At 39.7% G+C, this 27,053-nt stretch overlaps 1 protein-coding gene across 1 annotated transcript; it reads right to left on the reverse strand.

Annotated features, from left to right (window-relative positions):
- Window positions 1–1,017: 1,017 nt before the first annotated feature.
- LOC125109733 (LON peptidase N-terminal domain and RING finger protein 2-like) lies at window positions 1,018–19,544 on the reverse strand. Its single transcript, XM_047746884.1, is given in 9 exon segments — window positions 1,018–5,396; window positions 7,333–7,482; window positions 9,978–10,140; window positions 13,263–13,388; window positions 13,390–13,419; window positions 15,118–15,239; window positions 18,591–18,705; window positions 18,984–19,083; window positions 19,472–19,544. Coding segments are annotated over 9 exon segments (1,041 nt in total). The 5' UTR covers window positions 19,512–19,544; the 3' UTR covers window positions 1,018–5,201.
- Between the last annotated feature and the right edge of the window lie 7,509 nt (window positions 19,545–27,053).

Raw genomic sequence — 27,053 nt, forward strand, 5'->3', positions numbered from 1 at the left:
GATATATTATCACACTCATACTTTTCATACACTTTACAACTCTGCTAAGACAGCATTGAAGACTGCCACCCACCCCCCCACCCCTGCCGCACGACTCCAGATCTATGATCTTGGCTAATGCATATAAATGGAAACCTTAGTTATGGACCGGCCTTAAGGACTCCTTACACCCGCCCCCCGTGCTGCTCCTTTGAACTCTCATAATAAAACACTTTGGAGGACATTAGGGGAAGGAAGGGAAAACTGAAGTGGGGAAAATCAGAGCAGAAGACAAACTATGAAAGACTATGGACTCCAGGAAACAATCTGAGGGTTTCAGAGGGGAGAAGGGTAGGGGGGTGGGTTAACCCAGTGATGGGTATTAAGGAGGGCACCTGTTGCAATGAGCACTGGGTGTTATAACACAAATAGTGAATCATGGAACACTACATCAAAAATGAATGAAGTACTATATGGTGACTAACGCCACATTAAAAAACAAACAAACGCTTTCTGTGCTGTTCAAGGTAATGTATGACTTACTCTTTAATATCTCCATTATCATCACTCCAAAGTTTCCTTAATATGTTGCTAATCAGAGGACAATCAAAAAAAAAAAAAAAAAAAAGGCCTCACCAGTTGGTAGGACTGCCCCGTACAGGCTGACCAGTCAGAGGCAGCAAAAGGTCCAGAAGGAAGCATACCTTTCATATGAGAACCAATCAATCCAGAGCCCACGCTCTGAGCCCCTCCTTTGTTTGGCTCTTACAGTCCAGGAGAAAAGAGTCGTTGGCCTTAATCACCCAGAGCTCAATACCAAAGGAACAGATCCTGCCCTTCTAGCCCAGAACCCACCACCACCATCCAAACTAGACAATCCCAAGCTGTTTGCCTTGCCCTGCCTGGTATTTCCCACTGAAACACAATAAAGGCTCTCACCCTTACTCCTGCTTCTGCTTTCTGGCTCTGGTGCTTCCCCATGTGGCCCTGAGTGCATGCCTCTCATTTCTAGTAGAAATAGTAACAATAAATTTTTCTTCCAACGGCATGGACTTCTCCGCATTGTCACCCAGCCAACTTTAGAAATTAAGTCTTGGGCACAAATCAGAGCTATGTCCTCAACTGGTCTATCTACAGTGGTGGCTCATGAATTTCTTCAATAGCTTATGCTACGGCAATATTCTAATACTCAATATGCTAATATTCACCTAAAAGCAGATCCACTACTAAAAGCTACTTGATGGGATTCAGCAGACTTGGTAATTTTTTTTTAGCAGTTGAGCGGCCAAAGTTAAGGTGAAGTTAAGGCCAGGAGTTGCAAAGGTGGAAACACCTCCTATGAGTCAGAAGACAATGGCTCAGAACAAAGCATTAGCCCCAGTAGGGACGAGGTGATACTGGGCAACAGTCAGGGTTCAATTTTTCCCATATGGCTGGCACAGCTGTCTACTCATTCAGATTTAGCTTCCCTGGTTTTTTAGTTTTGATGAACCACAGAATCAGTACAGGGTCTTCTCCTTGGGGCAGAGCTACAGAAAAAGAGCTTTCTGCAAGCTGTGCCTGCTATTCATGCTGAGAACTGGAGATGGGGACCTCCCTACCCTATTCTGTGGGGGGTATTTAGGAAAAATAAAACCTCATGCCTTAAGCAAACAAAACTCACCCACATTTATTTTCCCTCCTAATGCTCTTTCTTCTTCATATCTATCACATTATTTTATAGATAACATCTAAATTTTAGAGTGGTATCTATCAAAGTAATTTAACATTAAAGGAGAAAGGAAGAAGAAACAGATGAGTACTTGCTAAAAGCAACTTAAAAATCATAATGACTTCTATGTAATACAGTTAGTCCAGGCAACAGACTATTTTGATTATAACAACTACTAATTTTCAAATAATTTTAGGACAAAGTGATACTCGTAGTTCATGGTAATGCTACCATCTATAATTTTGCTCCCTTGATGATTCAAAAGTCCTATAGTAAGACTTGATATATGTTAATAATTGAGATACAACTTATGAAACAGTTTTGGTGCTTTTTGGTTCGGGAGGTAAGAGGGGTGATGTTTAAGAGAAGAAAGGACACCTTTGTGGTTATAAAAAGAGGACAGCACTCCAGAAGTTGGCACATGAATTGGTTATGAACCACTTACATGGTTGCATGGATAAATCTTAAAAATTTTTTAAAAAGTTTTCTAACTTTCAATTTTGAAGATGAAGACACATAGGGAATGTGATACCCTAAAAATCTCATGAGTTTCCAAAATACTGCCGGTCAGGATATCACAGTTGTATTCCAGAGACACAGGCAGGGATGGAATTATGAGTCAAGCCACTGAGGAGAGTGAAATGGAAAAACACCTAACAGAGTGTACAGAATGTACTTCAAGTAATATACTTAAAGACGAAAAATTACTCCCCCACACTGTTATTATCACTCTCTAAGTAGATTTTGTTTTTATTCTGATGTAACTAGACCATTAGGGTTGGAACATTTTCAGTAAAATTAAACTTGAATGTTCTGACACTGAATGAGACCTTTTCTCAGAAATGTTGGAAATGACATCTTCACGATAGAAAAGAGCTGTGGGGGCGGCAGGGGGATCTGTTCTACTGCTTTAGCTAAATTTGTAGCAAATCTGTAGCAAACTGGAGTTTAGGTTTCCTTAAGTTTGTAAAAGGAAGCTTCCCTCATAATATAACTTGAGATATTATTTCCCTGGTCCACCTTCCTGATAAAGAATGTCATCTAAGGGGCACCCGGGTGCCTCAGACGTTAAGTGTCTGCCTTCAGGTTCAGGTGATGATCTGGGGTCCTGGATTGAGTCCCATGTCAAGCTCCCTGCTCAGCGGGGAGTCTGATTCTCCCTCTCCCTCCCTGAACCTTCCCCGTCCCCCGACTAGGGCCCTTTTGAGTGTGTGCTCTCTAATAAATAAATAAAATCTTCAAAAAAAAAAGAAAAAGAAACCATTTAAGTGCTCAGGAAGTGCCCATCAGCTGCTCTGCTCTAAGCAGAGGTGAGATGCTGGACAGAGCATGAAGTAGTCACAGTCCATTCCCTTGGGTGTCAAAAGACAAAGACAACAGAAACTTTTGTTCTATCTACATCATTACTGCCAAACAGGCTTTTACACAGGAACACTCAGAACAAGCTGACAACTCAGAAAGAGGCAAACAGAATCAGGAAGATATAAGTTAGTGGTTCTGGTCAGAGACCTGGGCCAGTGATGACATCTCCAGAGTAAGGTTGAGAAAGCAACAGCATCTGATGCATACAGGACAAGCACTGGTACTCCGAGCACAGACACTTAAATTCAGGAAGGCTCCTGGGGAAACTGATCACACGGTGGTTATTTTACACACTCTCAGTTGGAAACAGCAATGATACGTTTTAAGGTAGGAAAGATTCTTCAGAAGAAAAAGAAGGAGAATGATCATGAACCATTCATTTTATGAACCATTCCCAAGAAAGGTCCTCTGGAATACTAGACACAGTTTTGCTTTCTTTTAGATGATCAGGCTAAGATACAATGCCTAAGAAGGTTGGATACTATCATGAACACATAAATCAATAAAATATTTTAGAAATCACTTGACCAAATTGCCTTTAAAACATTTTCAAGATGAGATTTGAGATTCACAGCAAGTGAGGCACTAGAAACATCTGATTGGAAGTACTTTCACATTTTCTCTTTATGATTAAGTTACATAAGAGTAATATTTTCTCACTCCCATAATGAAACTGACCTTTAGCTACTGAAAACTCCTACAATTACAGTGAAACACGATCATAAGGTCTTTCTAATAAAATGCTTGATGGACTGATAAACAACCAACTTTTCACACTGTGAAATATATTTGTTAAAACTCAAGTATCATACACCTTGAATGAATAAAGCAAAACTTACAGCTGTGATTTATTCCCTGGTCTGGTTCTCATCATCTTTCTGTTAAGAATATCCATATCATACACCAAGAAGCCAACTCAATGCACAAGCTGGTTAGGCCAGTAAGAACTATTCAGTATTTCAGGTTCAAATGTTTATCCCAATTAATACTACCAACTTGCATCAGAGGTTAAAGTTGTCATATATTGTTCTTTAATAGATAACACCAGGTCTGATCACTTCTAAAACTTCTTTTTAAAAGACACAAAGACAAGTTTTAGGTTGAGGATGGAGGAAAAATTTGCTGAATCTTTACATCCTATTCCTACCTCCCACTTCTTGCATATTGTCCTGGTGTGTTTTCCTGGAATAGATGCCCATTCCATAGCAGGTTTTCACATCTTCATATATGAGTGGATGGATGGTGAACTCAAATGACTGATGGGCCTAATTTCCAATGCAAATCCTAGTAGCAAGAGGACAATTTCCTAAATGCTTAGTACCCACCAAATTAATGAGACAGGGTTATGCTTTCAAGGAAATTTTTGCGCTAGTTTGGTTGTATGTTTGACACCCCAATGCACGTACAGTTTTAGCTAATTTTTGCTCACTCTTTCTTGAGTGTGTAGGGATATATATCTTCAGGTCAACTACACTGGTTCTCAGATTTTTCTCTATCCAAGGTACACCTTTGTGTATTCTGACGTTCATTTGATTACAACATACAACGCACAGCATCTGAACTACCGCAGGACACAAAACGCAGTTCTATCTGGCAGCCACTACTTCTTGGGTGACGACTAATTTGGGCTCCTGCACAGGACCACAGTTTGATTCCTCAACTTCACAGACAACTTCACAACGACACACAAAGCCTAAGCGGATTTTCAGTTAGCCTGTGCTCTGAGAAATATGCTTCCAGATAAAAATGTGGTTTCCCCCTTTCTGTCTAGCCACCAAAGCATGCTGTTTCCATTTGGTGCAGCAAGACACCATACCGGGGGGGGGGTCCTTTTTTCTTGCAAAACCACCTGTGGTGTTCCCTGCTGTCGGCGAACTATACCCTGAGCGAATGCTTCAGAGAGATTCTCTTAGGTTCTTTTCCAACCATGGGGTCCATTCAAACTTCAGGCTAACCTTGCACAGAGTCAGGTTCCACGAGGCACAGACTTTTAAGATTTGAGAAGGAGTCAATGTTTGTTAAGTGTTCCATTTTGTAACCCTATCAACAAGCATTTTACAGAGCATGATGAATGCGACGCTACTCTCTATGCCTAGCGGCTCCACACAAAAGTACAAGTGCTTCCAGAAACCTTGACAGAGAGAGATAATCAATTATTTCTCTCCCTGCTATTAACCAGCTCCTGCCGACTGTTCATCTTACGCGTGATGATGACTAATATGCGCCGAATGGCAAGCAGACGCTCTTTCAGGGAGATCATGCCAAGAATAGCCAGCTGAGCCTTGCGTTCCAGTGGCAACACTGCCAGGATCCACCAGGACCACGCAGGACCGCTAGGGTTACTCTGCAGAAGAAACGAAAGCAAAACGAAATTATCACCTAAAATACAAGTCTCCTCCCTCCCCAATACTGTCCTTTTGTTCCACCAACAAGGCAGGAGCCAGAATTAAATGCCACCTTACTTTAGGTCAATTTCCCATCCATTGAGCCCTTGACATAGAAAGTACTTTCCTGTTACACATTTTTAATGTGGAAGAACTCTCAAAATAAAGCGCTTGCAAAGAGAAGCAACTTCCATGGGGAAATTCCACAAATTAATTGCTTCTGTTCTCTCAAAGCTCTAGTTGGGAGTATACACCACTCAGACAAGGGGACCATAATTTTTACTCTATTTCCAGTATTCTGTGTTATTGTTTTTTAAGTTTTAAATACATCAGAGAAAATTCTATATTAGGAAGGCTAAAGATATGTGTACAAGTTTGATTATTATAATAAAATTTATAATAAAGCTTTTAGTAGCTATGTGATGAATGTGCAGACATAGATGAAAATCTACATATGAGTTATTGTTAATTATATATAGGGGAATCACCATGAATTAACTGTATAAGAATAATTATGCTAACTGATAGCATTTACTTCACATACCCAAGTACACATTTCTCGATTCAGCTCTAAGTAAAGCTGGTCAAACAGTTTTTCTCAGTAATTCTGGCATTAAGAGCCAAGATGTCCAGGCCTCCCCGCTTCCTGTCCTGGCTTCTCCCCCAATCCTACCCCAAATGTATACAGACATATACAGAATCCCTACTGGGAACTGAGAGGGTGGATGCCAGTGTTAACTTATCTTAGGGGGAGGAAGATTCTACTGAAAGATCAGGATTATTACATTTGAGACATTTTTGGCTTACAGGAGGATGCTCCTGAGTTTTGGAAAAGACATAGGTTGGGCCGGGGGAGAGAAATCCTCAAGAGATAGAAAAAGAACATAAAAATGGATGGGAGGGGCGCCTGGGTGGCTCAGTGGGTTAAAGCCTCTGCCTTTGGCTCAGGTCGTGGTCCCAGGGTCCTGGGACCCACATCGGGCTCTCTGCTCAGCAGGGAGCCTGCTTCCTCCTCTCTCTCTCTCTCTGCCTGCCTCTCTGCCTACTTGTGATCTCTATCCGTCAGGTAAATAAATAAAATCTTTTAAAAAAAAATGGATGGGAAAGATACAAAGGACAGTTCGTCTTCCCCCAAACCTGCTGAGAGCTGGTCCTCCAGCCCTGTTCTCTCTGCAAGATGGGTGAGCACATACAGTGGAAGGAACTCCATACTCTCAGCCACAAGCCCAAGCCATCCTTGCCTGGCTCTGTCACTCAGAGGAGGGGGAGAGGATTCCTTTGCACTTAGAACTGCTTCACAGCCTGAAGCCAGGCATTGCTTGAAGAGCCAGGTTCCCAGAAAGCTCCACACTTGTGGAGTACCAGAGAAAGCCAGGCTGGATAGAAGGCAGGAACACTTCTAATTTAACAAGAGTTAGATTTTCTCTTCATTTATTCAACACCTGTTTACCAGACACAAGGCAATCTTATGGGCAAAACACAGAGGGTTCAGCCAGTATACAAGGCTTACTACTCTCTAAATCGTAATGATCTAAACAGCTGACTTAAATGATTTAAGCAGCTGATTTAAATGGGGGAGAAGAAATAAAACAGCTGGATTAAATAGTTGGAGAGAAATAGAAGTACTAAAGCTGACAGCCAATCAGAATAAATTCTTTTTTGATAGAAAACAAATTACCTTTATGCAGTATTACTCAGAAAGCATTGACTGTTTTGCTTCAAAGGCACATGCTACTATACTAGGTGCTTCTTCGTTCTATTGATAAATGAATTGGTTCGTAAGTGATCATGATGGAGTATATTGCATAGTACTGCCTAACTTTCCTTCAGAATAATATGTCTTAGCACATTACAGCAGCAAATAATAGCATTATAAAAGAAATAAGGAGACCATACCTGAGGCTCAGCTTCCCTGTCTGGCATTAACCCAAAATGGCTTAAAATTTGTTCTTTCATGTGATCCTGAAGTGAAGTAAACCAGGAAACTGACTGTTGATAAACTGAATCATGAAGGCTGGTAAGTTCTTCATAGGCTGGACCTTCCACCTGATCAAGGGAAAAGGGCCACAAAATTTCAACAGTTCATTATTACACAGTGACATCTGCAGCAATTTGCTAAGTGGATTTGTGGTATTTATTTCTTAGATAACTAATTAGTGTTTATAAACCTATTATAGGCTCAACATACAAATCTGTACTTTTCTTATACAATGAAGATCTATCTGCCTTGTCTATCTATAACATTCTGATTTTTCCCTTAACAATATAAACATATCCCATGTTGTGATGAGCAATTTTCAATGGCTACATGCAATCCTACATTGGAAAATTTACTCCACCATCCAGATAAAATATATTTAAAAATAACACAGCAATATAAATATTTAAGCAAAGGTAGGAAGGGGGGCTGTTTTATTTTGTTGGTGGTGGTGAGAAAAGGGGCCACCATTCCCTCAGGACAGTCTCCCAGAAATAGAATTGCTAAGTCAAAGAATGAGACATTTAAAATATTGTATTCCATATCACCAAACTACATTCCAAAAGACATGTTACAGCAATCACACATTCCCTTCAAATTAGCCTTACGCAGCAGTAGGCCCTGATGCTCTAGATTTACCATGCTTTGCTTCTGGGTGCCTACCTCACTGCCAAGTCATTCATTTTAAGTATGCCCCAGTCCTACTCAGAAACACCTAAGTGGGAAAAGCACTGGGCTGGGGACCAGGGAACCCAGGTGTGTTCTGGCTTCATTGCTCATTCTCTTAAGCCAGTCACACAGCCTCCTGAGGGTAGGGTTTTTTTCATCTACAAAATGGGAATTCACCATTCAGGTCCTCTCTGGTTATAAAATACCACTATCTCTGAAAACTAGGATAAACTGAGGAATTAGATTATAATGCATACAACCATTCTCATTCTGACTTACACAAATTAAATATTCATATGTAGAAGGGGATTTTCTTTTTTTTTTAAACCACAAAAATTATTTCATGTTGTCGCTATGTAAGCAACCATTTTAAAAACATATACCACCAAAAATTGCCATTCACAACAACAGTCAGCAAACCCTCTCAGATTTATTACTGGGGCAGCAGAGCAGAGGGACCCCGAGAACAATCACACTCAGTCACATCCTTTAAACCCCACTCCCTGGTCCTGTGATGTTAGGGTTGACTCATTGTGCTTGGCCCCTGCACTGTGAGGTCCTGTCCTCAGGATGACCAGAACCAGCACCAGGAAAAGGGACAGTGCTGGTGCTGGGGGTGTGGCTCTCCTCATGGACCTTATGAATGTACATCACTGTCCCCAAAGTGACAGACTCTCACCTTCCATGTTTCTAAATGTGAACCAAAGAATTCAAAATAGGCATAGAATAATTCCAAGGATTTCCTCTTTCTAGATGGTTATAATGCTTTTTCTTGCAGGATAATTTACATACAGAAAAATGCGTTGTTCTTAATGGTTGGCTCAGAGTACTGTCAGCTGTATGCACCAGTGGGATCACAATCCTCAAAGGACAGGGGACATTTCCATCACCCTCAATGGTCCTCCACCCTTAGCCAGTCTCTGCCCTCTAACACCAGAGACAAGGGATGCCTCATCTTGGAAGTATATAAATGGACCCACACAGCATGTGTGGTTGTGTCTGGCTTCCCTGGCTTAGCGTCACACTGAGAGACGTGTTTGTTGAGAGGCCTAGGAGATTCTTTCACATTGTTCTGTGGGTGGTCAGTTCCTTGGTTTTTATTGCCAAGTAGTTCTCCATTATAGAAATGGACTACAGTTTGTTTATCCATTCTTTTCCTGATGAGTCTCTGCACTATTTCTTGGTTTTGGCCATAAATGATAAGATGGCTAGGGACATTTTTTTACCTATCTTTCTGAGAATCCCTTCAAAACATTTTGTTAATCTGTCAAAATATGGGTTCTGATATTTCTATTAGACATACTAATATTTCTCAAGGGATAAGAGATCTAAACCTTTTACACTGAACTTTAGAAGGCATTTTTAAGCATTGTTTTTTATATCATATCTCATTCTGAACTAACACCAGGATCCAGAACAGGGATGGACTACTACTCACAAGTCAAATCCTGTTCACTGCGTATGTCTATGTAAACAGCGTTGTCTTGGAAACCAGTGACACCAACTCATTTCCAGACTGTCTACAGCTGCTTCTGTGCTGCAACGACAGAGCTGAGTCGTTGCCACAGAGACTGCTTGACCTGGAAGGTCTCTGGTATTGACTGTACGGGCCTCTGTGGGAAAGGTCTGCCAACTCCTGAGCCAGAACACCGAGATAACAAACCACAAAGGCATTTCACAATGTGCAGCAGTAAGGTAATTTTTCTGAGGAGGACACGTGTCCACCAGCTCCAAATCAGGTGAAAAATCCACTGAGGTAATAAATAACTGAAGTGCTGCTGAATTAGGGAAGGTATAAGTAATATTATCTGTAAAAATCTGACCAAGTTTTTCCACATGCACAGGAAAACAAGGTGACTGACCTCTGAACACACAGCTGTTAAAGCAACCTCACCTTTTCATCTTCGAGATACTCGATGTCAGCTGTGTTATAGCCATCTCTGTGACGGTGGCTTAGAACTCTGAACCGACTAATCCCAATGGCATCCACAACCGAACTCCCATCAGGAAATGTTCTGACATCCTTAATCTCCAGCATGCAGCCATACTCCGAAATTCTGACAGGACAGTTGAGAGAAATAACCATGATTTTATAAACGAAGAAGATCCAAACAAAACAAATGGGTGTCTCTACATGGGACCAGCAAGCTTATTTTCTCTAAGAGACACCTGCAGACGATTCCTTCTGTTAAATGCAAAACATACAGGTGTACAAGGGCTGCATGGGGTTGGCTGGAGGGAAAAGGGCCCTTGTGCCACCGTCTTTCAAACAGGCTAGTGCTTTGGAAGGACCCGAGAGTAGAGAGAGAATCCTCGTGCCCTTGGTCAGGGCACCGTCAAGGGGTACAGAGAGCACAAGTTATGTCTGGGGGCCCCCGTGTCCCTCACAGATTCTGCTCCCTCCCCCCGCATTTTCCAATGTTGCTGGCCAGCCCTGTCCTCCCCAACAAACCACTATGCAAAGTCATCTACAGTCACTGCCTTCATCTCCTGCTCCCTCCATACCCCTCCATTCCACTGAAATGACCCCAATGGAAATCACACATGACTCTGGCATGAGCCTGCTGATCTGTCACTGACCCAACACCCTCTGCTGCTCTCTGGTGCCCTCCCTGACCAGTGTAGCCCTTCACAGCTTTCCTCCGTCCTCCACATGTCTCTCATTCACAGGGCCCGCTCAGGGTGGCATCCTCACTCCAAAGCTGTCCCGTGTGATCTTAACCACTCTCACTCTTTTAACTCTTGCTCTAACTTCCTAAGGACACTAATTGAACCCACTTCCTGTCAAGCACTATATGGAGCAGTTTATAATATGTTCTCATTCGAGCCTCACAAAAGCAGGAAGGTTAAAACCAAACAACGTATATAAGGCCACAGTAAGATTTAGACCTGAGATCTGAACCCAACGCTATGTGATTCGAAATTACATGAACAACTTCATCACATACCTTCAAGCTAACGATGAGTGATGGGTCCAGCTATACGGCTGGACACCTCTTCTTGGATCTCTCCTAAAACTATCTCCTCTTGCTTATCTAACGGGCTGTGGCATGGATGGAGGTGCCCTGAAGATCCCCTTCAAGGGAGTACTTCCCAGCCATCAGCAGACAAATGCTTTCAAATGTCAGCTCCTTCAAAGCCTAGCTCAGCTGCAGCACCTGTCTTTCTAATGAGCATCCTGTCCTGTCTGTAGATAAGAACTTGTGAATGAATGCAAATTCCCCTTGCATCTGTACTCTAAAGCTTGTCCACATGAGGTCATTAGAACATGGCCCCCCCCAAAACTAGCTGAATTCTTCCCACACTTACAGGTTTCCTTCTCCTGGGCTCTGCCACAGGTAAGCCACACTTTTGTCTGCTGCTTTCCCTGGAGGGACTTGGCTTTTCGCACTTGTGGTGAGCAACATCTGCTCACTGACGAGTTCAGGAAACTTACGTCCTATAGTTTCACTGGGGTAATGCTCTTCTTAGTGTGCTGTATCGTTCATAGAAGCACAACTGCTGGAACTTGTTTTTCACTCTGCTTTTGCTGATTTTGATGAATCAAATTTAATATATTCAAATTTATTAATCTCCTCTTCCATGGTTTGTGCTTTCAGCATTTTGTATTAAAAAATTCTTTCCCTTTTCCTAATTATAGTCTCCAATGTTTTCTCTTAACATTTTTATATGTTGTTTTTCACACTGAAAATGTAAATAACGTGTAATTTGTGTATATGGTGCAAGGCAGAAAAAAGATTATTTTTTCCCATTTGGATTGCCCACTAATTTTCTAAGCACCTTCTAAGTGAGCAGCTTGCCTTTTCTCACAAAATTATATGTAAATATAGGGTCCATTTATGAGTGGATCCATTTCTTATCTTCATATTCTATATTAGTAGTCTACTTACTAGGACTTCTAAATTTATTATGGGAGTGTTCTCCCATCTTACTCAACTGATGTCTTCAAAACTGTCATGGTCTTAGTCTTTTGCTTTTCCATAATAATTCTAAACAATTATTTTGAACAATTCCATGAAAAAACCCTCTTGGAATGCTGACTGAAACTACCTCCGATTTATAGACTAATTTGGGTAAACCTAATATTTCCATGATATTCAAGTCTATGCATCCATTCATGGAAATGTTACTTCTCTCCATTTATTTAGATCTTCCCAATATTTTTCAATAAAGCTGTAGATTTTTTTCTATAAAGGTCCTACACCAATCTTTCAAAAGATCTGTTCCTAGGTACATATAGTAGAAACGAGTGGGTGGTTCTACATATCCATTCTCCCTTTCTTCCTGGGCACATGGCTGGGCTACATTTCCCAGCCTCCATTCCAATAGGCATGAGCAACAGGGATGAGTACTCCTTTTCTCCAGAATCCTGGAGCATATGTGCCTCTTCTACTAGCTAGAACTTGCATGTAGTGACCTCATGATAACCATGCAGTAACAACAAAGCCCTAGGGGTAAAGGAATCTAACAGTTTGGGAAAAATGCAGAGACCCCAGAGCAGCCATGGAGGGAGCTGCCTGCCAATTTGATGTAAAACAAGGAGAGGTAAAAACTTAAGAGCTGCGGTTATTGTAGGACTGAAATTTGCCTGGCTGTGTAGATGAAGGTTTCATTTTTTTTCCATTTTATTTTGTTTTATTTCTTTTCAGTGTTCCAGCATTCATTGTTTATGCACCACACCCTGTGCTCCATGTAATACATGCCCTCCTTAATTCCCAGCCCCAGGCTCACCCAACCTCCCCAACCCCCTCCCCTCCAAAACCGTCAGTTTGTTTTTCAGAGTCCACAGTCTCTCATGGTTTGTCTCCCCCTCCAATTTCCCCCAAATAATTTTTTAGCAAATTTCTTAGACCTTAAAAGTTAGATTAGATTTGTTTGCATGATGATGAACTAGAACAGAATTATAGCCAGAGAGAAGCATGGAGGAATGGATATGAACTGTATTTAGAGGAAGGCAAATAATATGATAGTGGACTAGCAAGTATGATGTCTGAGAGAAAGGAGTAGGAGATGAGGCTAGAAAGAAGGCTGGGCTCACATCATAATGCGACCTCGGACTTATACATTTTTACGTAATGGGAGCCACTGGAAGTTTTCAACATCATCTTAAATTGTTCTTCGAGAAAAAATAACAAATTACGTATTTATTTAGGACCCTCTGGATGCTGAAAAGTCTTACCCTGCGTGCTCAGCAGACAGACACATGCCAAACCGTTTGGTGCCAGTTTCCATGCATCTTCTTATCATAAGCCGATAACGGGGCTCAAAGACATGAAGTGGACACGGGACGGTGGGGAAGGCCATGGCACACAAAGATGGGGACATCTCTCGTCAGACTGTTGGGTAAGGGAAAATGTAAACTTAGAAATAGGAGCCATTAGAAATGAAAGGGAATATTAGTCACTGTAACATAGCAAAAGCTAGCCAACCTCAATTTCCTCATTTACAACAGAAAACCCTCAGGCCTGTCTCGGTCTTTAGTGGGGAAAGGAAGCCAAGGACCACCTCATGAGAAAGTTCTCAGCTTACCAGATTTTCCTGACAAGCCTTTCGTATTTAATTTGATGAGACAGAACATGCTGAATTGTATTAATTTACTTAGAAAAAGTTACAACTTACAACTATGATAACAAAAACTTTTAATGACCTTGAGGACATTATGCTGAGTGAAATAAGTCAGAAAAATGAATATTGAATGACCTCACTTACATGTAGAATCTTTAAAAAGAACAAATCGGAGAAAGACAACTATCATATGATCCCTGATATGAGGGAGAGGAGATGCAACATGGGGGGTTAAGGGGGTAGGAGAAGAGTAAATGAAACAAGATGGGATTGGGAGGGAGACAAACCATAAGTGACTCTTAATCTCACAAAACAAACTGAGGGTTGATGGGAGGAGGGGGATTGGGAGAGGGGGGTGGGGTTATGGATATTGGGGAGGGTATGTGCTATGGTGAGTGCTGTGAAGTGTGTAAACCTGGCGATTCGCAGACGTGTACCCCTAGGGATAAAAATATATGTTTATAAAAAATAAAATTTAAAAATTAAAAAAAAAAAAAAAGAACAAAAGCAAGCTCATAGATAAAGACAAAAGACTGGTGGTTGCCAGAGGCTGAGGTGGGGTGGGGAGGTGGGTGAAACAGATGAAGAGGGTCGAAGGTACAAGTTTCCAGCTGTAAGTAAATAATGCACAGCATGTTGACTACGGTTAATAATAGCGCACTGCATATTTGAAAGTTGATAAGAGAAGAGATCTTACAAGCTCTCACCACAAGAAAAAAAATTTGCTAACTATGTTTAGTGATGGATGTTAAGACTTAATGTGATGGTCATTTTGCAATATATAAATATCAAAGCATTATGTCACATACCTGAAATTCATATAATGCTATGCATCAATTTTACCTTAATAAAAATAAATAATAAGAAGAGAAAAAAGTTCTGACGAAAGCAAAAACTACACAGTAGTCAAAGGTAATGAGTTCTAAATAAAAAGGAGTGGAAGAATTGTAAGACCTCAATAGTTAAAGTCTGCTACAACACACAACTCTGATCACTTTAAAAGACAAAAACAACCCTCAAGCCTATTTCAAGGGATAATCCTATTTTCCCTCCTGTTTCTATATACTGTGCCTTTTCAATTCTGAAAAATTCAGTACCACTTACTTAGATTCAAAAAGCAACTACATAATTTTGGGAAGACACACTTTTTTTAAGTGGGATCCATACCCAGCATGGGGTCCAACATGGGGTTTGAACTCCATGACCCCAAGATCAAGACCTGAGCTGAGATCAAAAGTCAGACACTTAACCAATTGAGCCACCCAGGGGTCCCATGAAGACATACTTTTGAAATATTTTTTATGACCCTTTTCAATTAAATTTCCATAATTTTTTGCAATTGATATTTTTTCTATTTCTAGGTCTAATTTCTCTGCCGAGGGTGGGTACCTGAAATAAAGTTAAGAACGCAAGGATTTCCTTCTTTAATCTGAACTCAAGACCAAGTAACATACAACTTGAGAACTTACTTTGATAGTTCTGTCATTTCTTCATCATAAATTCTCTTCCTATCAGAGAGTTCATCAGATAAATACTGAAATATTAATTCTTCAGCCAGAATAGTTATATTAAAGTTTCTGCTTGCCAACAACTGTAACAAAAGGAAACGTTAAATAATACCACATGGTAATTAATTCTAGAGGACAAAGTACTCTCTCCCCAGTAGAAACGGTTAAAAAAGAGGGAGAGGGGTAGAGTCTCTCAGAAGACAAAGGGATGGGGGATGGAGAGCCTGGAGGTCAGCCAGCCTGGGGTAGGGATAGGGGCAAGGCAGTTCCTCCCCTCTGAGAAAAGGGCAGGAGAAGGTGTTCATCACCTAGAGGAAGGATGAGTGAATCCCAGCCTGAGCAGCTTCTGCATTCTCAATCAAGTATCACAATGTCAGAGAAGGGAGAGGAAGCATGTAGAATATGTTGCAAAGAAGAGAAATGGGAAATAATCATCTAAGAAAGTGGAAAAGTGAAGCTACTAGAGACACATAGTAAGAATGACTACTAATGTTTTGAGTCTAAGATTTAAGACTGTGAATTTAAACTGAAACCAATCTTCCCAGTTTTGTGGCTTTTGCTCTAGCTTTGCTTTGTTACTTAATCTGGACATGTACAAGAGGCAGAGTTGACTCTATTTGGACTGGGAAAGAGACAGAGGGACCAAGGAATTCAAGGTGGATGTGAAGGGAAATAGGTGGAACCTGAATTAAAATGTGCCAGGATCAGTGGCTGGGGGGTCCTATGTAGCTGAGGATCTATTATTATTCTGTGTGTGCATGTGTGTGCACTACTTTTACCTTAGGCCTACAAATTTGCAAATAAGAGCTTTTTTCACTAACATCCTAATATATATCAGGTACCAAATGCAGATGCTTCATATAAATTAAGTTAGGCCTTAAAAGAGCCCTATCTCAGAAGTAATGTTTACAGTGCACCAGTAGAGAAGGGGGTCTCAGAAACGTTAGGGACTAGCTTCAAGCCACAGTGGCACCAGGACCTCAAGGCTGGTAGTTTTCAATGTGCTGCTGTTGCTTTGTTAACTTGCTGCATTCCTCTGCTTGGGCGGCTCCTCATACTTCTATCAGTTACATCTGGGCAAGTCCTAGACATCCTGCCTGGTCTCCCTTAAGCTTGTGTGAAACAAGCTATGGGTATTGCTGTCACTAAGAACTAGGAGTTCAACCTCGGGGACACAACTGTGTTTGAGACACTCAGTAACAGAATAACCAGCAGAAACAAGTTTAACTTAATTCACAGTAAATATTATTAATGACATCTGTTTTATATGGTTAGTTTATGGCACCATTTTCTTGAAGAGTAATACAATTTGCTTTACTTGGCATTATGTTACCCAAGGCTTCTATGCATACCTAGATAGCTGATGGTTCATGTTTATGATAATATATGTAAGAAAGTCTAAGCTCATGAAGCAGTTTCTGCATCGAAGAAAGAGTGAGTTGTGATTTTCATTTTACTTAGTTTTGTTATATTCTAATTTCTACACAATGGCAATCTATGCAGAGCTTGCCCTCAATCATTCACTCATTCATTCGTTCATTTAATCTTTCATTCAGCACGGATTTCCTGAACTGCTATGTGTTCTGGCCCCTGGAATTAGAGTGAAAACAAGACAGGAGGTTGTCTCTGTCCCTAAGGAATTTACATGACAGTGTCAACCTCAACACACTGCTTCATCACATAGTCCTATATCAGAAAGTACTGAACACGGAAGTGAACCAAAGGTCTGTGTTACAAACAGTGGTCATAAAGACATGCATTTTACTGTCTGAGAATAAACCACCTCCAGGCCCACCGACCCAGACAAGCATGGGTGCAATAAGGCAAGAGGCCAAATGCTATTCTACTGTTAACAAGAAGAGAGAGCAAACACAGTGCAGCGGACCTGCAGAGGAACCACCAAAGGAAACTGTCACACAGACTCAAAATCACCCACCATCCTGACATATGGTGCATAGTACAATGATTCATTCCCATGATGAGAGCTGTGAATAACCTAGAGTTTCAGGAGGTATGCAATTTAAAAAAGCAAGTATGTACATAGAATGATTTACAAAGATCTCAATTATAAAAACTTATTTTAACAAATTTTGGCAGTAAATTAAGTTACAATTATTTAAAAATTCACATACGTATAACATCTCCTTTACCATATCAGATTTTTTAATTTAAAGATTTTATTTATTTATTTGACAGAGATTACAAGTAGGCAGAGAAGCAGGCAGAGAGAGAGGAGGAAACAGGCTCCCTGCTGAGCAGAGAGCCTGATGGGGGCTCAATCCCAGGACCCTGGAATCACGACTTGAGCCGAAGGCAGAGGCTTTAACCCACTGAGCCACCCAGACGCCCTACCATATCAAATTTAAAATTAATTTTTCTGGACATTTGTTTTAAAAAAACACTTAATCCCTGGGCGCCTGGGCTCAGTTGGTGAGGCATCTGACTCTGATTTCAGCTCAGGTCATGATCTTAGGGTCTTGAGATTAACCCCCGCATCAGATTCCATGCTCAGCGGGGAGTCTGCTTGAGACTCTCTCTCCTCCACTCTCCTCCCCCAGCTTACACCCTCACAAGCACACACACTCTTTTTCTGTCTCTAAAAATACACAAACAAATCTTTAAAACACCACTTTGTCCTACTTAAAATATATTGAGTATAATCTCTAGAAGTAATTAAGGAAAATATTATTAGTATTATTTTATAGATTAACCCCCCCCAAGAAGTTAAATAACTTGCTTCATGGAAGGTTAGTGGCACCAGAGCCCAAGAGAGTTGATACATATCACAATTTGAAAAGTTGATCAGAAAGCCTTTAAAAGCTTTTAAGTGTTATTTTTTCTATTTACCATACCTAAGGAATGGATTTGGCAGTTTATTTTTGAGTTAGACATAACTAAATAGCTTCCCTCCATGGAATCTCGAGTGTTACTGGCTTTGATTACAGACAAAAGACACAACTGATAACACACCAAAACTCCTAGTAGTCAAAACTGATCAAGTCTTTGATCCTATGCAAAACTGAGTACTACAATATGACTTCCCCTTGAGATGAGATAAAGGACAGAATCCTTAGCACATATTAAGTGTGCCATAATGTTATCTCATCCCTTTATGATTAACACCTGGTGAGGACTAATAATGTTATCTCAACTATTTATAACATTGTAGGAGCTCCAATTACGTTACCCGTTTTCAATGTATCTCAACTATAATTCATGCCTAAAAATTTCCCTCAAGTTTAACTGCTTCTGTGTCTAAACTTCCTTTTTCTACTTTTTGAAAAATCAGAGAGGAAAAGACCTCTCTTTGACTGGAGAAATCCAACTTTCTTTAGTAAATGGGTCATATAAGCAAAGCCAACCCCAGAAATGAGCATCTACTGAGGGATGAGAGAGGGGCCGAATGGTCCTGTTGTTTCAGAAGAAATACTTACTTCTGAGAGTTTTTCTTTACACAGTGGACAGTGTGGGGCGTGGTCAAGGCAGCGCTCAAGGCATTTCAGGCAAAACATATGTCCACATGGTGTAGTAACAGGCTCAAAGAGCAACCTGGAAAATATATCTGAGTTTTTAGCTGAAAATGTCCAAAAGAGATCTACAAATAATCTTTATTTTAAAGAATTCCTTAAGTCAATTCCCTCATGACTACAGAAATTACTGATATCCATTTTCCATTGAGATTTTCCTTATCAAATTTTTAGAAAATAAATCACTCATTACTAAGATATACATAATTTCTCCGATAATAAAAAGCCCATTATGGTTAGGATATCCAATTCAGAAAGGATGAGTTTTCAAAGAGTTGCACAGGTTCTCTGTCATCCTACCTCATGCAAAGGGCACACTCAAAGTCAGTTACATCTATGGAGAGCTCTGGACTTTCTCCTACGTTAGAGGTCATGTTCATTTGAGGTGAGGAATCTGCCTCTGAAAAAGTTTAAAATGCTATTATTAACATTGCTCACCTGGACAAGAACATGCAGCAACTGTATTTCCTCTGGCTAAAATGTGTCACACCAATATAATAAATCATGCTGGGTAGGATATTTCCTATCAGATTAACCATACACAACAATAATTTATCTGGACCGTAAGCATGAATAAAAGTTAAAGTTATAACTAAATTTTCCCTATTTCTGACTATGAAGTCTGTGTAGGCTTAGTCATTTTAAACTGTTCTATCATCATAAAGCTGATCTATTCTTTTCATTATTCATTTTAAACTATCTGTATAATTTTTTTTAATATACTGAATATTAACTAACAGTCTATCACTCTGGAGTCATACAACTCCATGACAAAATCATTTGCTGACCTTTCTTGGGTACTTTCCCAGGGCCATTCAGCTCATGCATGTCCTCCAAATCATCTGGAAATTGTCTCTTTAAACCGGTGGGGTGCTACTGGAAGGATGCTCTCTAATACTTTTTTATCCTCTTCAAAGTGCAGACCCAGTATAAAATACAAAACTGAAGAATAGGTATTTCTAAACACATCAGATTTCTCAGATGCATTCTGTTTAAATAGGAAAAAAGAATCCTGAGTATTAAGAAATCATAGCATAACAGAAAACAATAATCCCGTAGTGGCATTTCTTAGAAATCTCTGGAAAAAAGAGGGCTTATGCTCTTCATGATAGGTTTCATCTGTTAACTTTGAAGATGAGCTTTACACTTCCCATGGTAAAAAAAAAAAAAAATTCTTTTTGAGACAGATCAACTGAACATCAATCTTTGTATATTCAAATCACCCTTTTGCTTTCTTTTCTCCAAACCAAAATAAACGAGAGTCTCCTGATGCCTGGGGTTCTCAACGTGTGATGTCCTGAATGCTTCTACATGTTTCTTTCAATCGTTTTCATGACTTCCACCAACTTCCTTCAAAAGGTTCAACTTTCAGGCTGAGGAGCTAGAAACTGGTCTTGAGAAGTACTTCCAACTAACATAATGCCACAATCTGAATAACTTATAAGTGTTCAAAATTACGAATTACGTAAAGGTTAATCAAGATAATACTGACAAACACACGCGCTTCATTACCTTAGAACCCCCAGCACTGCTGCCTTCTTCCAGAGGCTGGGAGTTTACGTGGCTGGCACACTGAGCCTTTTGCCTGCTGTTCAATATTCTGCTTTGGATGGAAGATGTCAAATTCTGATGCGCGTTTTCTGAAGCTGGAAAAAATACCTCACACATTACCTATAAAATTTCCAAGAAGAAAAAAAAGTATTTTAAAACTCTTGAAAAATACATAATATGCCTTAGAGATCCAAAGGAAACTATAAGGCCAAGGAGACCTAACACACTGAAAAGAATAACTATATTCCAACTGCCACTATGTCAAAACTCAAGTTTCTGAAACCATAAAGCATCGATTAGGCATGTTATCTACCAGTGCCTTCCCAGCTTATCCTTACCGATTATAAAATATGAACATTATCATTTCTTTCTTCTGGGTCCTTAACACACCTGCTACAGAAAATCACCCCTAAAAGTCTCATGATTAAGAGAGAAAATTAGAGGTGCAAAGGTTGCAAGGATCCTAAATTAAATTCGAGTTGTGATTACCCACAGGACTGAGATATTTCTAGAACACCACTCAACGTACAAGAGAACCACAAGAGCCACCCAGTAAAGAACTTTAAAGGGAGACCAAGTGAAGAGCCATAATTCTAGTTCAAGAGCCATGAACTAGCCTTTGGTGGTGGTGGGAAGTAACTGCCAGTCACTTGATGGTCCTGCCAAACCTCATGGACTCAGCTGAATCCAAAGACTAAGAGAGGTACAAAGGAGAAACAGAAACGTAATAAAGAACCTGCCACTGTTCTTCATGTGACAGGTCCGTGCATCTGCACCCATGACCCCTGTATAAAGAAGGAACAGCACTCAGCAGGGACATCAGTGTCCCCAGCACTGGCTCTGAGGGGCTCCAGTAAAGCAGCAGAAGTCTGTCCAGGAGATGACCGCATTTCATGGGCATCAACAGGCTGGCAGTGTTTGGGCACTGAGATAGAAGAAAACCTACCACTCACAGAATGCTACAGGGAGAAAATATCACCCACAAAGACAAGAAGCACCAGATCTGGACTGTGGCACTGACACCTTTGTAAATCTGCTTAATTTTGAGCTCAGGCTGAATTTCTTAAGCTGTTATGAGGAGCAGTTGAGATATGTTTTAAGGTTCCTGTGAAATTTGCAGGTGGGACAAAGCAGTCAGGGATGGAAGAGCCGATGTTAAGATTTAGTAATTTTGACAAGTTGAAACAATGGCCAAAACCCATAAGTGATCATTTGACAGCATTAAGAAAGACCAATGCACTGCACAACACAAGGATAAAAAGTATTGCTAGAAGGTTCTTACAGAAAACAAAAAAAGATCTAGGTGTTTGGGCTAACTACAGTTCTTATAGGAGCCAACAGTGTGATGGTATTAGCCTAAAAAAAAAAAAAAAAACAAACACAACAAAAAAACATACCTCATGGTATGAACACAAGGGAAGGTAAAATTTCCCCCATCTGTCGCTGTCAGATGTGGATGCTGGGGGACACAAGAATGCATCCAGAGGAGGAAACCTTATAACCTTGTAACTATTGTAAGGGCACTTAAACATAGGGTGGATTCCCACAGTAAATGTGACTCAGTGACCTATAATACGACTGGGTTAAAGACCTGAATAAGAGAAAAGATATTTCTGCATCATGGTGGTGAATCTTGGCTGAGAATTTCAAGTCAAGCTTTCCAGCTGAACTGGTATATTTATATATTATCACAATGTCACAACTGTAACGCTTAAAATTACAACTCTAAGAAAACTCACTCTGCTTCCCCTAGCCTCACACATCAACCCTGCCTCCTTAGCTCATGTCATTACTTCAGTAGAACGGGGAGCTGTACGAGTGCTATCTCATGATACGTAGTGCTTTATCCCTGGATGAACATTATCAAACGTGTGAAACTCATCATTAATCCCGTGTGTTTTTAATCACATTGTCATGAATATTCAGAACTATATTTTTTGTTTATCTGACATGCAGGAGTTACTCAGCATGGACATCAAGGCTATAAATGAGACTTAAGAAAGAAATTTGTTTAAAGAAAAATCACACCTTCTGTGCTTCTTTCTTCACTGAGTTACATTCAGGATTTAAAGCAAGGCAGTAGAGAAACTCCTTTAATGCTTCCTTACTTCTTCCCAATCCAGAAAGAGCCTGAGCCTTCATATGATGTCCCTGGATTCATCAAAAGACAAGATATACACTTTTTAAAACTGTGATAATATACTTGCATACAAAAGGGCCCCAGAAAAAAATCATTAGAACTACTGAATTTTCATATCAGCTAGAATAAACAAAAACCCACCAGGAATGGCTCCAGGTCTACTACCCTGGAATGGAGCAAATCCAAGTATTTCATAAACACAATCTATAAACAGAACACAGAAGTCACCAGACCAGGAATTTGAGCCCAAGGCAGTTTCAAGGGCCATGTTAAGTAAGAGAGAAGTGGCTGTCTACCAATTTTAAAGATACTCAGATCACAGATCATAACCATGTTCCTGTGTTTCAGGAGGATAGTCTTGTGAGAGAAGACCAATATGACCAGAAATAGCTATAAACAAAGCATAACATACAAAATACTACAACAGAAATAAACAAAATACAATATGGATCAGTATTTTCCACCAGCAGGTTTGGTTTTTTTGTTTGTTTTTTTTTGGTGAATGCAGTGTTTTCTCAAATCATTGTAAATACTGTAATTTGTTTGGTCAGTTCACATATTTCCATTTGGGTCAGTCCTGATCATGCATTTTAGTCTTTTTCTTCTTTATTTTACTGAATTTTTTTCTTGTTAGTCCCTGTTTCTTCATTCTTATTTTTAAAAGATGTGCTATTTCCAACTGGTTTTGTCTCACGCTAAGTCAGACCCTTGACTTCTTAGAGACTTCATTGCCGAATGGAAGACTTTTTGGGTCCTTCATCTACATGAGGGGGATCTATTTGAGAGTTTTGATTTTCAGGTATATGGTAGGGAAACGAAGCCTTAGGCTGGAAGCCCCATGTATCAGGATTTAGAGGGGCTTACTCAGGGGGCCGGGGGACCTCCTGCAGGCATTGGCAGCCACACTTTTCTCAAGCAGTCTGTCTGAATTCTTTGCAGGCGGTGGGGGTGGGGTAATATGTTTTTTTTTTTTTTTTTCGCCCTACTACTGCTCTGCATGGCGGGGTGAACTGGTATGTCAAGCAAACCACCTTTCTCATTCCTTTCCCAAGAGCTTAAACTGAATCTTCTCTGGAGTTTGTATTAGGACATGAGCTCAGCTCCCATTTGAACTATAATGTTCTCTGCTTTTTCGTCCACTTACCTGCATCCCAAATATCTGCTGAGCTTTCTCATCCCATAAATATTCCCTATTCTCTTCCGTGGTAGACTTATACTTGCTTATACTTTCTTGCTGCCACAGTTTTATGGAGGTGTAATTTATATAATAAAATTCACCAATTTTAAATGTACAATATAGGACTTTTGACAAACGTACACAGTGTGTAAGTACAACCACAATCATGATGTAGCACATTTCCATCACCCCAGAATGTTCTCATATGCTCTTCAAAGTCAATCCTCACTTCTCTCCAAGTCTAAGAACCACTGATCAGTCACTACAGTTTTGCTTTTTTGAGAATTTCATTTAATGAAATCACACATGTATTTGTGTGCCTTCCTTCACTTTTAACGCGATGCTTCTGAGATTCATCCACATTGCTGAATGGATCGACACTTCATTATTCCCTGTTACCAAGTAGGTGCGAATGAATGATTATACTAAAATCTGTTTATTTATATTTTTTAATTTTTAAAAAGAAATATTAGTTTCATAGTACTTCATTCAGGCAAGTGAATCATATGGTGAACCAGAAATTTTTAAGCTACCTGACATTTGCTGACCATTAACCTTACTCAGATGGCAGTTATGATAGGTAATGTACATAGTACAGCTATCCTTGTTCATCCCCTCAAAATGTCTCAGGAATGAGACATTTTGAGAGTTAAAGCAAACAGGAAAAAAAAATACTGTCATGAAGCCCAAAACTAAGAATTTAACCTCCTCCAAATGATAGCTGAATTCGTTTTTTAATCCAGATTTATTGAGGAACAACTGACAAATATAAATGTATATAAAATGTAGCATCCATCATGATGATTTGATATACACATACATAGTGAAATGATTCCCACAATCAAGGTAATTACACACCCACCACCTCACATACTTCTTTCCTTTCTTCCTTCCTCCCCTCCTTCTTTTGCAGTGAGGATCTACTCTGAAAAATTTCAAGTATGTATTCTTGAAAAATTTTAAGTATGTAATCCTGCATTATTAGTTATAGTCACCATGCTATATATTGGATCCTCAAAATCTTCGTACCCTTTGACTTACATCTCCCCATATTCCCCTCCCTCCAGGCCCTGGCAATCACTGTTCTGTTTGGTTTCTATGAAATCACTTTTTGTTTGACAAATACTATACAGTATTTATCTCCTGTCTGGCTTCTTTCACTTAGCACAGTACCTGCCAGATTCATCCACATTGTTGGAAATAACAGAATTTCCTTCTTTTTAAAGGCTGAATAATATTCCTGTGTGTGTGTGTGTGTGTGTGTGTGTGTGTGTGTGTGTGTATGACACCTTCTTAAACTGGCCACACTTAGGTTGTTTCCATATCTTGGGTACCGGGAATAATGCCATAATGAACATGGGAGTGTAGCTATCTGTTAACTGAGTGTAGCTATACTGACTTCATTCCTCTATATACCTAGAAGTGGGACTACCGGATCATATGGTAGTTCCATTTTTTACCTGAGGAGGGGCTGCATACAGTTTTCCATAATGGCTGTACCGATTTACATCCTCACTAACAGAAGACAAGGGTATCCTTTCCCCCGCATCACTGCCCACATTTGTTATCTCTTGTCTTTTTGATACTAGCCATTCTAACAAGTTGTGAGGTGCTAGCTCATTGCGGTATTGATTTGCATCTTTGATTAGTGATGTTGAGCACCTTTTCATGGACCTGTTATTTGTAGATCTTCTTTGGAAAAAATGTCTAGTCAGGACCTTTGTCTATCTCACTATTCAATTTTGCTATGGAGTTGGAGGAGTTCTTCATATATTCTGGCTATTAGTCCATTCTCAGACATATGGTTTGCAAATATTTTCTCCCATTCCATTGCTTACCTTTTTAGTTTATTGTTTGCTGTGCAAAAACTTTTAGTTTGATACACTCCTACTTGTTTATTTTAGCTTTTGGTACCTGTGCTTTTGGGATCACATCAAAAAATCATTGCCAAGGCCAATCTCAAGGAGATTTTTCCCTGTTTTCTTCTAGGAGTTTCACAGTTTCAGGTTTTACATTTAAGTCTTTAAACCAAGCACATTTTTGTGGTATAAGGTAGGAGCCCAGTTTCATTCTTTTGCATATGGATATCCGGTTTTCCTAACACCATTTGAAGAAATCCTTTTCTCACTTTATGTTCTTGGCACCTTGGTATAAGATTAATTGATTATATACGCATAGGTGTATTTATAGCTTTAAATTTTGTTTTCTTGGTCTGTGTGTGGCTATTTTTATGCCAGTACCATACTGTTTTGCTTGCTGTAACTTTCAACATAATTTGAAATCAGGAAGTGTGATGCTTCCAGCTCTGTTCTTCTTCCTCAAGATTGCTCTGGCTATTAAGGATCTTTTGTGCTTCCCTATGAATTTTAGAATAGTTTTTTCTACTTCCTTGAAAAATCCCATTGGAATTTTTAAAGGAATTACATTGACTCTGTAGATTGCTTTGAGCAGTATGGACAATTTAACATCAACTCTCCCAATCTAAGAACACAGGATACTTTTCCATTTATTTGCTTCTTCAACTTCTTTCAATGTCTTATGGTTTTCAGTATACAGGTCTTTCAACTCTTTGGCTAAATTTTTTGCTATTTTGTTTTATTCTTGATGTTACTGTAAATGGGACTACTTTCTAAATTTCTCTTCAGATAGTCTGTTGTTAGTGTATTGGAATGCTGATTTTGTGTCCTGCAACTTTAGAGAATACATTGATTAGTTCCAACAGTTTTTGGTTGAGTATTCAGGGTTTTCTATATATAAACCATGTCATTTGCAAGCAGATAATTTTACTTCTTCCTTTCTGATTGGATACTTTTTATTTTCTCCCTTTTCTTGCCAAATTGCTGTGGTGAGGACTTCTCCAGTATTATGTTGAACAGAAGTGGTAAGAGAGGGCATTCTTATCTTATCCCTGATCTTAGAGGAAAGGCTTTTAACTTTTTACTGTTGAGTATGATGTTAGCTGTGGGATTGCACATATAACTTTAATTATGTTGAAGAATATTCCTTCTACAGCTAATTCATTGACAGTTTTTATCTGATAGGATGTTGAATTATGTCAAATATTTTTTCTGCATCTATTGAGATGACCATAAGATTTTTATTCTTCATTATGTTAATGTGGTGTATCACATTGATTACTTTGCAACAGTGGAATCATCCTTGCATCCCAGCAATAAATCCACTTGATCATGGTATACAATTCTTTTAAGATGTTCCTGAATTCTGTTTGCTAGTATTTGTTGAGGGTTTTGCATCTATGTTCATCAGAGATACTGGCCTTCAATTTTCTTTTCTTGGAGTGTCCTTATGTGGATTCAGGATAAAGGTAATGTTGGCCTCAAAATGAGTCTGGAAGTGTTCCTTCCTCTTGAGTTCTTTGAAGAGTTCGAGACAGATTGGTATTAGTTCTTCTTTAAATGTTTGGTAGAATTTACCTGTGAAACCATTTGTCCTGGGCTTTTATTTTTTGGGAGATTTTGATTACTGATTCAATTCCTGCTCA

The sequence above is a fragment of the Lutra lutra genome, chromosome 9 (assembly GCF_902655055.1).
Source record: "Lutra lutra chromosome 9, mLutLut1.2, whole genome shotgun sequence".
Classification (NCBI taxonomy): Eukaryota; Metazoa; Chordata; class Mammalia; order Carnivora; family Mustelidae; genus Lutra; species Lutra lutra.